The sequence below is a fragment of the Medicago sativa genome, chromosome 4 (assembly GCF_051527215.1).
Source record: "Medicago sativa cultivar Bolivia chromosome 4, Bolivia_mono, whole genome shotgun sequence".
NCBI classification, from domain to species: domain Eukaryota; kingdom Viridiplantae; phylum Streptophyta; class Magnoliopsida; order Fabales; family Fabaceae; genus Medicago; species Medicago sativa.
In genome coordinates, this window is record NC_140752.1 from 83,149,571 (window position 1) to 83,161,650 (window position 12,080).

General features: G+C 34.7%; 2 protein-coding genes across 3 annotated transcripts; both read left to right on the forward strand.

The window, feature by feature from the left end:
- The first annotated feature begins 36 nt into the window (after positions 1-36).
- On the forward strand, positions 37-3,785 carry REME1 (Pentatricopeptide repeat (PPR) superfamily protein). 2 transcript variants are annotated; one of them, XM_085704530.1, is made up of 3 exons: positions 37-2,145; positions 2,451-2,519; positions 2,962-3,785. In XM_085704530.1, exon 1 carries the CDS (start codon positions 116-118, stop codon positions 2,012-2,014), a length of 1,899 nt encoding a protein of 632 aa, XP_085560656.1. In that variant the 5' UTR covers positions 37-115; the 3' UTR covers positions 2,015-2,145; positions 2,451-2,519; positions 2,962-3,785. The 2 variants fall into 2 exon arrangements, with proteins under 2 accessions (XP_085560656.1, XP_085560655.1); XM_085704529.1 differs by having other exon boundaries at positions 3,255-3,785.
- Positions 3,786-6,233: 2,448 nt separating this feature from the next.
- Positions 6,234-9,018, forward strand: LOC146932791 (berberine bridge enzyme-like 21). The gene is made up of 2 exons (XM_085704531.1): positions 6,234-8,528; positions 8,692-9,018. Exons 1-2 carry the CDS (start codon positions 6,908-6,910, stop codon positions 8,814-8,816), a joined length of 1,746 nt encoding a protein of 581 aa, XP_085560657.1. The 5' UTR covers positions 6,234-6,907; the 3' UTR covers positions 8,817-9,018.
- Positions 9,019-12,080: the final 3,062 nt, after the last annotated feature.

Consider the following 12,080-nt stretch of genomic DNA (forward strand, 5'->3'; position numbering starts at 1 on the left):
ACTTTTGGTTGACCTGAGGGCGGAGGGAGTAATAAATATTGCCACATAGTTGCAATTTGCAAAGTTATTAAAGAAAAACAACGGAAAAACAAGTTGCGAAATTTAAAACGAAGCGATGAAAGGTGTTTCAAAGCACTTAGTTTTGCTACGAACAACATGGTCGCGTAGTTGTTCATACGTTTCATTCCAACACAACATAGCCCCAGAAACTAGTTCACTTCTCAACCATTGCTACAACAGAGATCTTCCCAGAGCAATGCAAATCTTGGATACCATGGAAAAACGCGGTGTCTATGCTGATGCAATAGCCTATTCTGAACTCATCAAGTGTTGTTTGGCTCATAGAGCTGTTCGAGAAGGTAAACGCGTTCATAATCATATATTCTCAAATGGATATCACCCAAAAACGTTTTTGATCAATACCCTACTCAATATGTATGTGAAATTCAACCTTTTGGAAGAAGCACAGATGGTGTTTGATAAAATGCCTGAACGGAATGTTGTTTCGTGGACTACTATGATATCTGCTTATTCTTATGCTAAGCTGAACGATCGAGCTATGAAGCTATTAGTTTTTATGATTAGGGATGGTGTCATGCCTAATATGTATACTTTCTCGTCTGTTTTGAGAGCGTGTGAGAGGCTATGTGATCTCAAACAGGTGCATTCAAGTATATTGAAAGTAGGGTTGGAGTCGGATGTATTTGTTAGGAGTGCGCTTATTGATGCTTACTCGAAGTTGGGTGAGTTGTTGGAAGCTGTAGGTGTGTTTCGTGAGATGGTGACTGGAGATTCTGTTGTTTGGAACTCTATTATAGCTGCTTTTGCTCAGCATAGTGATGGGGATGAAGCTTTAGAGCTATACAAGAGTATGAGGAGAGAAGGGTTTCCAGCTGATCAGTCTACACTCACGAGTGTTTTGAGAGCGTGTACTGGTTCGTCATTGTTGGAATTAGGGAGGCAGGTGCATGTACATGTGTTGAAGTTTGATCAAGATCTTATTCTTAGCAATGCACTTTTAGATATGTATTGTAAGTGTGGTAGTTTGGAAGATGCAAAATTAATTTTCAATTGGATGGCTGTTAAGGACGTAATCTCGTGGAGCACCATGATTTCGGGGTTCGCCCAAAATGGTTTCAGTGTGGAGGCACTCAATTTGTTTGATTCCATGAAAGTCTCGGGTCCAAGACCAAACTATATTACAATTCTTGGGGTTCTGTTTGCGTGTAGTCATGCGGGACTAGTAAATGAAGGTTGGGGCTATTTTCGATCAATGAAGAACCTTTACGGGATAGATCCTGGAAGAGAACACTATAGTTGCATGCTTGATCTTCTTGGAAGAGCAGGGAAGCTTGATGACATGGTTAAGTTGATTCATGAAATGACCTGCGAGCCGGATGTTGTGACATGGAGGACTCTGCTTGATGCGTGCAGGGCCCATAGGAATGTAGACTTAGCCACATACGCTGCTAAGGAGATTATAAAGTTGGATCAACAGGACGCAGGAGCCTATGTATTGTTATCTAATATTTATGCAAATTCAAAAAGGTGGGATGATGTTGCAGAAGTTCGGAGGACTATGAGCGCAAGGGGGATAAGGAAAGAACCTGGATGTAGTTGGATTGAAGTCAATAACCAAATACATGCTTTTATTGTGGGAGATAAATCGCATCCTCAAATTGATGAGATCAATAGAAAGTTAAATGAATATATTTGTAAACTAACTGATGCTGGTTATGTTCCTGACACGAATTTTGTGCTACAAGATCTTGAAGGGGAACAGAGTGAATACTCCCTTCGACACCACAGTGAAAAACTGGCAATTGTTTTTGGTATTATAAGCTTTCCTAGGGAGAAAACTATTAGAATATGGAAGAATCTAAAGATCTGTGGCGATTGTCATATATTTGCGAAACTTATAGCAAAGCTAGAGCAGCGGCACATTGTAATTAGAGACCCTATTCGATATCATCATTTTCAAGATGGGGTCTGCTCATGTGGTGATTATTGGTAGCAGATAAGATGTTCAAGACAGAATCTTTGACTACCATTAGGTTCAAAACAGCATAGATGAATCCACAGTCAGCTGATATATATGACAAAGCTTGCAGCAGTGGCGTTTCTAATAGTTAATATGCCAGTCAGGTTGAATACACTTTTCTTTCATAATTTCCTTTATTTGCTTGTGTATTTACCTTTGTAAAAGAAAATTAATCACTATTCTGAGCCTAGTTTTAGCAAATCAATACAAGGATCAATATCTTTGTATACTGAAAAATAACCTTTAAGTTATCCAAACTAGATCCAGCCCAGTAACAGTTTGATGAATCTCACAACTCACATTCTACTAAGTTCTCTAAAATCTAGAGAAAGTTAAAGTAGTTTCATTATGAACTAGTAAATCTTTCTTTGATCCTTCTGTTTCTTATACATGTAAATTATTCTTGCAGCTTATGAACTGAAATGTCCAGAAGTTTTCAATATTTAAATCCTTTGGGCGGGCAAAGGCTCCTTCTAAGGTAAATGCTTCTGTTTTGTTGCTAGAATTATTACATATTATTTTCTGCATACTTACACCAGGGTATGTATGTCCAATGATGATTTTGTTAACATGTTTTATGGAATTTGAGCCAATCTGTCTTACTGTTTTTCATTTTAAAGTCACTTGGCTTCTTTGGTATTGGCCTATTTCCAGCAGCAACACAACTGGCAAGAATTGTGCTTTAATTCCTAGCTACACATTTTGATTTTAGAGGCTTTGACTGGAATGAGGGTGAAACTTGATGGCATTGATTTTATCATTCAGGGTTATAATATATATACACAAATTTTATTGCAAAAGCAATTTTATATCATAAGTTTATTTTCTCCCATATTTTGGTGTTGTGGCATGAAATATTGTACTACTTGAAATTGAAAATAGAACAAATATATTGAGTTGTGTGATAATATGTGGTGTAGGCCATCTCGAGATTGGCTTTCTCTCTAAAGTGTAAGATACCGATTACCACTGTGGTGTAGGCCATTCTTGACTTGGTTCCAACTAAAAGCGCTAACATTTTCAGTTAAATCTGGGAAGACTCATGCTAAGTACTGCAATTCATTTTTTATTTATTTTAGCTACGTGTTTCAACCAGTTTTTTTCCCCAGTAACTCTGCAACCTCTTCCATATCCCTTCCTTCCTAATTTTATATAGATGTGTTTTATTTGACATCAACTATGAGGCTGACTCTTTTACACATCCTGCCGCCAGCGCTCTTTATTTTGCATTCCCATAGCAAAATATGTGAAGATGATCCTGCTTGTGGATGGGAATTTTTTCTAGGAAATTCACTCCTTCAAGTTGCAGGGCCGGCCACGCCGCTGTCCAGGATTGACTACCTAGCCTGCAACACTGGAAATCTATCATGACTTGGCTCTGTATCCATAGATCATTCAAAGGTGAGATTTGGGAATCCTTTGTATGATGGATGTTTATTTGTGACGAGGATGTTGGCTGGGGTAGGTTTAGCCGGCATGTGTCTTGTAAACACTATTTTCACAGTGTGTTGCGACTGAAACTAGTAGCTTGAGTTGATCGCAAACCGCAGTTCCAAACGCACAATTAGACGGCAGTTACAGAATTGGAGTGCAGGGCTAATGGATGACATTTTAGTGGGGAATTATCCTGGGAGTTGTTGAGACTTTTGTAGTATTTGACATGCAAACAGAACAGAACTAATGCTCTGTTTTTCTTGGTTTCATCTTTTCAACGGAACCAAAATGTATTTATTTATTTACCATATATCCTGATTTTTTTAATATTATCATGTACCCTGTTCTAACTTATCTACCAAAAGCCACACCTACATTTGGCTGGCTTGATGGAGCAAAATCTGGCTGCTGCTGCCTGCCGTTGTGTTGGGTAATTAATTAGATTTAGGAGGGAAAAGTGCTGGTGAGGTTGTCAGGTTGTAGATGATTTTTTATAGTGTCTTTAAAGCTCAAAGTCCAGATGAGATCTACACAAGTTTTTACGACTCCTGAACCACCAATGAGTTGGCAATATTTTTCAAAATATTTCTATGATATTTATTAAATGTTACGGTATTAACTTTTCTCACTCCCAAAATCACCTTCGATGTACACATCTGAAAACAAAACACAATTTTTGTGCCGTCCGGATGTGTACTAGAAAAATACAGTTTTTCTTAGGTCTGAAAATACGCTTCCAGAGGTTTAATTATAAATGTGAAGGGTGGTTAAACTTGTTTTCTTAGATCCTGCATGTTATTGTAATTTGTATGGATCATTTACAACATTTGCACAGTGCTGCGACCAAGGTAGACAAACTCGCGATCCAACTCGTAGGATCGTCCGAGTTCACGATCTCACATCCCCTCACCGTGCCGGAAAGTCGTCGGAATCGGTTTTTGGTGGTCGCGGATTGGATCGTAGTTGAAAAACGTAAACGCGTTGGTATCGTAGATCCAGACGAGTTAGTTTTGAAACCCAGAAAACCGGGTTCGCGGGTCGGTTCGTGACCTGTTTGGTGTTTCAGTTTCCAGAAATCTGGATCTTTCGGGTCGGGTTCGTGACCCACATCGCCAAAAACGCATTTCTGCTATGAGAAAGGCAAAAAAAACGTGCTTCGCTCTTCTTTTTCTCTGAAACGGTTTCAAATTCCCTCATTAAACCCATTGGTTATTGAAAATCTTCCCAATAAAGCCACTATCAATAATTAGGGAAATTTTCCAATGCACCCATAAATCATGGAACCTTACCAATGCAATTCCCATATTCATAGCACTCAATCTCCTATCTCACGTTACTTACTTATTTGGGAATTGACCATTGAGATAATTATGATTAAGTTTTATTGTTGTTATGGAGTTGTATGAGTACTGTTTGAAGCTTTTTAAGTGTTTTTTTTTTCTTTTTCTGTTCTGGTATGCAGCTGCATTGGGTTTTTTAAGATGGATTATGTTGCTTCATATGAATATGTATGAATTTATATGTAATATATATGAATTTCTAAATTTGGTAGGATCTTACGATCCGTGTTACGATCCCCCGATTCACGATCTCATGGGTCCTACCCGATCTTACTTAGGATCTCGAGTTTGTCTACCTTGGCTGCGACGTACAGAACCGTAAGATTTAAAGAGAGTTCCTCAATAAGAGTTCCTCAATATTTCATGTAGTTTAGTCAATACATGTAATGTGAAATGTGATTGGAATAAACAATTCATTGCCACAAGTTTGAAAGGTATGGCGGGACTCTGCGGTTTATTCCCAATTGCACTTAAGGTTGGAAAAATGCTGAACAGAACTAGACTTTGTATTAATATATATATATATATATATATATATATACATATATATATATATATATATGAATATGCTCACAAAATTGAAGACTTTACATAGTATTTGTCATGTTTTTTTCGTAGAAAGTCTTAAGAGTATATTACCATGATGAGACATACAGTATAGGTCTAGATCTAGAAATAGATTGGACTAAATTGAGCTATTACAAAGTTTAATTTTGATTTATTTGGTATGGATTATTCCCACTGCTAAGAACCACAGTTTGTTGCGAATTGCATCATGTTCTAGTATTAATAGCAGTCCTTGTTAAGTAGGTTTGCATTTACTCCTGCTTTGACCCCTGCACACCAAGTTTGAAATGAGAAACAAGGAAATGAAATATTTACTGCATTTCAGACATTTGCTAAATTTATAATTATACGGATTAACCAAGTCTTCCACTGTGACAAAACTATAGACACACTCACAAAAAAGTAAAATGTAGAATTAATTTTTTTTGGTTATGTTTTAAATAATTAAAAGAAATTCCATAAATATTAATTATATCTTTTATTCTTTTAATTATTTTTTTATGGAATTTTTTTTTTCCTTCAAAAAAAAAAAGAAATTCCATAAAAAAATAATTAAAAGAATAAAAGGTATAATTAATATTTAGCGAGTGTGCCTATAATATTTATATTTGATCTTGTGACCATATAAGAATAATCCAATACAGATTCAAAATAGTCTATACTGAATGAAAGAAATCCCTATCAATTCATTGTTATTACAAGTATGAGTAATGCACCTAGTATTAATTAGATGATACAACAGAAAAAAAAAATATTATATTGAAAATGACACTTATGTTGAAGGAGTATATCTTTATCTCTTCCTCTATTTTGTACCTTTTCAAATGTGTCGATCAAGTCACAACTTTTAGCATGTCATCAACTCATTGACCATTTTAGTGCATGTTTGGTATCACGGTGAATTTGTTAAAATCACGGTGTCAAACATGCGCTCAATAGTCCGCTAGCTATTAGGTGCTCACTGGCTGCCCTCCAATACAAAATTCAACATAACATTCTGTGTGTATATACAGTTTTCAAGTTTTTATTTTCTTTCTCTTATCGTTCACACACATTCAAATTGTATTTTATGCAATGTCATCTACTATGTCTAATTTTTGTGTGTCTAGACAACACAAATCTTTAACATTTTAAAGAAATAATTGATAAAAACTTTGTAAGATATTGTCATACATTTTTTTTTTTGAGGGAAAAGATATTGTCATACATGTTGAGTTGAAAGTGTAAATTCGAGTCCTGTGTTACATGACACAACAACATTGCCAAGTTTTTATCGACTTCGAACTTAATAATCAATTTTTTTAATCCAGCATCTTCTATGTTCCTTTGCATGCTCTCTTGTAAAAATCGATTGATAATATCATAGCTTCATAATTTTTTATTTTATTTTCATTCCTATGCCGACATATAAACCTGTTTTTGACAATTATTATGTTGTTGTAACATGTGCAATGAAACAAAACAAACCGATTATTTTCCATAAGTAATAACCCGCAGTTACACTAACACAGTTACACTTGACACAATGGAAAAATCTAGTACTATGGTTCGTTCTTCTAGACTTTTTCTTCTTCTGCTTCTTCTTCTCAATGTTACTGTTTCAGAAGCATCCCCAACAGAAGAATCAGTGTACACCTCATTCCTTGAGTGTTTAACAAACCACGCAAACCCTTCAGACCAAGTCTCCAACATACTCTTTTCTCAAACCAATGTTTCTTTTTCTTCTATTCTCCAGGCATATATTCGTAATGCTAGATTAAACAAAACTTCAACACCAAAACCCTTACTAATCATTACTCCTCTGCAACAATCCCATGTCCAAGCTACCATACTTTGTGCCAAAGACATTAAAATTCAACTCAAAGTAAGGAGTGGTGGCCATGACTTTGAGGGTATCTCATATGTCTCTAACCAACCCTTCATTATTCTTGACATGTTTCAGTTCAGGAACATCACTGTTGACATACAAAATGAGGTTGCTGTGGTTCAGTCTGGTGCTATACTTGGTGAGGTTTATTATAGGATATGGGAGAAGAGTAAAGTTCATGGCTTTCCTGCTGGGGTTTGTCCTACTGTTGGTGTTGGTGGTCACTTGAGTGGTGGAGGGTATGGTAATATGATGAGAAAATTTGGCTTGTCTATTGATAATGTTGTTGATGCTGAAATTGTTGATGTTAATGGTAGGATTCTTGATAGGAAATCAATGGGGGAAGAACTTTTTTGGGCTATTAGAGGTGGTGGTGGAGCTAGTTTTGGAGTTATCTTATCATACAGTATTAAGTTGGTTCAAGTACCTGAAATTGTTACTGTTTTTCGTGTTGCGGAGAGTTTGGATAGTTTGGATCAGAATATCACTGAGTTTGTGTTGCAGTGGCAGAATGTTGCCCCACGTACCGATGATAGGCTTTTCATGAGGCTGCTTATTCAGCCTGTGAGTTCTAAGGTTGTAAAAGGGGAGATAACTGTTAGAGTGACTGTTATGGCTTTGTTTCTTGGAGGTGCTGATGAACTTGTTACACTATTGGGGAAGGATTTTCCTTCTCTTGGTTTGAAGAAAGAAAATTGTTCTGAAATGAGTTGGATTGGTTCTGTGCTTTGGTGGGCTAGTATTGGCAATTCAAAACCAGATGAGCTTCTTGACAGGAATATTGATTCGGCAAAATTTCTGAAGAGGAAATCTGATTATGTGGAGAATACAATATCAAAAGATGGGTTAGAAGGGATATGGAAGAAGGTGATTGAATTGGGAAAAGTAGGATTGGTTTTCAATCCTTACGGTGGAAAAATGAACTCGATAGCATCTAATGCTACCGCGTTTCCTCACCGTGCAGGGAATCTGTTCAAGATTCAGTATTCGGTGAATTGGGATAAGCCTGGAATTGATATAGAAAATAATTTTACAAATCAGGCTAGAATGCTGTATGATTACATGACACCTTTTGTTTCCAATAATCCACGAAGAGCCTTTTTAAATTATAGGGACCTTGATATTGGTACTAATGATTTTGGAAATAATAGTTATGAACAAGGAGTTGTTTATGGAATGAAGTATTTCAGTAACAATTTTGAGAGGTTGGTTAAGATCAAGACTGCAGTTGATCCAGAAAATTTCTTCAGGAATGAACAAAGTATTCCAACTCACCCTGGTAAGTAATAGAGGATGGAGTTATGAAATTGTTTGATGCATTTGTTTGTTCATGTGTTATCGGTGGGCCTACTATTTCCTACTTCGTACTGATAAATTGATCTCTTCTATGAAATATATGCTGTAGGATTCAATTTTGATTGTCTTTCCTTCAATGCTTGCAGGTTCCAACTCCAGTGCCACTGCCAGTGCCTCTAGCGCGGACAAATTGTTACTTTCCAGCATGTGTGGGAAACTTATGGTAAAGGTGGTAATTGTATGGTTTCTCATGCTTGAATTGTTCATCTGATTGCTGTAATTGTACACGGATTTAGATTAAATATCCTATAAAGAAGATACACTCTACTGTTTATTTGCTTAAAACCTTTGTGTCCTTGTAAAGGAAATTGTAACTGAAAATAGGTATGATACTGTCAGTAGATCAGTAACAATCACACTGGCAAGTGGTTTCAGATGAGGAAGGAAAAAAATACAATGAATGTCATACAAAAGTAACTCCTCTATATATAATAGTACTGGCTTACATACTTCTGCATAGGAGACCGAGTCAAATCTTAGAATTTGATTCAAGTCTAACTTAACATACAAAACCGAAATTAAGGTGAGACTGTCTATCACCTATAACCACTTATTTTATCATATCACTAAAGGGTGTGTTTGGATCACCAAAGAAAGTGAGAGGAAAGATTGTAAAGGAAAGATTGTTAAAGGAAAGAAAGTATGAGGAAAGTGAATGGAAAGTGAGATGATTTGTTAGGTTGTTTGATTGTAGTGAAAGTGAATAGAAAATGAGAGGAAAGAAAGAAGTATACTTATAAAATGACATACATGCCCTTAAGTAAAATAAAATATAAAGATAATTTTTTTAAAATATAATCTTAATAAAATACACATCTTTAATAAAATAAATACACATATATTGCTGAAGTATATCACTAAATATATAGCTCAAATATATAATGATAATATATACTCTTTATAAGATACTATTCTCACGTTTTTCAATAAAAAATATTATATAATAATAATAATATAAAATAAAGATTATATTTTGACATTAGGTTGTTTTTGTCTTTTTGCAATGCCCCCTACCATCGAAAACTTTCTTCTCAAATTAGGAGGGATGAGAATCTTGTGTGGGACCCAGAAAAAAGTGGTCTTTCCTTCCTCTATCTTGTGCAACCAAACAATAGAAAGTTTCTTGAAATCTGTGTTTCTATCCTTGATGATTTCTTTCCTTATATGATCAGCTGTTCCAAACAGACCCTTAATTGATTGATGTGAGATCTCAAACATAAAATATATCTTAGTTTGACTTGCGATTACAATCTTTTAGGCTGTGTTTGGAACTACTGATAGAGAAAGGAAAGATGCTATGAAGGATAGAAAGTTTATGGGAAATTGGGCTTCCATAGTTTGGATCTGCAAAGAAAGGGTGAGGAAAGATCAATTTTGGTGGGACCTGCAACATAAAAGCTTTCCGTCCAAAATTGTGAAGAAAACGGGAAGATTGTTCAATTTTTCAAATGGACATTCTTACCCTTGCTTTGGTTGACGTGCTTGAGTTATTTTCTAGTTTTGTGGTTATACGTACCAAATGTCCAAATGCATCTCGATTTGCAATAAATATTTAATAAGAATGATGCATCGATAATTTAATTAATAAATAAATTCTATAATAATATTTTATTTTAAAATAAAGTAAAAATATATACATGTATTAATATAAATATTAACATATATTTTTACATTGATAATATTTTATTCTAATGTAAGGATATTTATGTCATTTATGAAATATATCACTTTCTTTCCTCTCACATTCCATTCACTTTCACTTCTACCAAACAATCAAAAAAATCATCACACTTTCCTCTCACTTTCTATTAACTTTCATTTCTTCAACAATCTTTCCTTTTACTATCTTTCCTCACACTTTCTTTTCCAATCCAAACACACCTTACAGTATCAGAATCAAATTAAGTTTCAATTATTAATTACATAGTTAAAAGTGTAGCTCTCTTTAGCACTAGGAGTTTCCAGATTGAAAAGACTCTTTAGCACTAGGAGTTTCCAGATTGAAGAGAAAAGTGTGACTAAGCATTATGACTTGATCATATGAATCCAAAGATAAGTAGATACTTCCTCCTCTAATTATAAGACTCACTTTTGAGATTTTCATGTCCTTTAATATTAGACCTTTTCAAAATTTAACATGCAATAAGAATTTCTTTATAAAGTGCACCTATTTAATTTACGATAAAAAAACACATTCCTTTTCTCTTGTATGATATAATAATTACAGGGTTATGTTAACTTGTGCCCTAAGGGCATGTGTTAAGGAACCTAAAAAGAGTAATTTTGCATTGAAAAACATAATATTTTAACTTTTAAGAAGTTGACTGCACGACTTTTGATACGTATATTTCTATAATTAGTTCCTTAACATGTACCCTTGAGGGCACAAGTTAACATTTGCCATAATTATAAGGGTAATTAAGAAAAAGGGACACGTTTTTGAGTTTTGACAAATTTATTACTACAGTTATTTTTTACATGAGAAACTCTTGTGTGAACCAGGACCAAGAAATTTGGTTTGGTCACACATAGAGTTTTTGCCTTCTCTCTCTTCGCAAATAAACAAATACTTTCCATTTTCTCTCTCTTCTCTCTTCTCTCTTCTCTCTTCTTTCTTTGGTTGCGACCAAAGAAAATTTCTTGGTCCTGGACACCTAAAAATTTCTCTTTTTTCATATCCTATGAATTTTGTAAACGAGTCTAATGAAAAACTCACCTATTAAACATTGAGTTTAACCATTAGTCCAAAATTCCAAGTCATTCGAAATTTAATAGCTCCGTTTATCTGCATATTGATCTGGGTGTATATTTTCTCTTGGAGCAAGCCTCAGAGAAGTTAAAATACTATTGACTTTGAAACACACCACTGTTACAGTATTAGTACACTGTATTTTTACTGTGCACACTTTTAAATTTAGAAAATTGTTTTTACTTTTCTTTTCTGTTGAAAGTAATTCTAGAAGGAATTGAGTCAGCAATTACTCTCTATTAGGAGGTTATGCATTCTGTAGCATTGTTACAGAAAGCTTTCTCTCTCTTTGATGAATTGAGCTTGTGCTATTTAGCATGCTGCAGAATTCAGAATGAAATAAATTATCATTTTTTAATCTATTTCATCTCTAATTCTATCTTTCCTTTGTTACCATTTTACATCCCAATTCGATCAAATACCGACTTCCCCTATAAAGGATTTTTCGGTTCCTCGGTTATCTCCCTCAATCCAAAGTATTTGTCCCAACCACTGTATAAGATAATGATCATCAGTCAACTAAAAATAACTGATCAAAAGTCTACAACCACTGCATATGATTTTATATTAAGGCACGAATCAGCTCGCACAAATTAAATAAATCAATCAATAGGAACGTTCAAAATACATGGCTATGACTTATGAGAATGAATGTGATATATATATATATATATATATATATATATATATATATATATATATATATATATATATAGGGTTATGTTA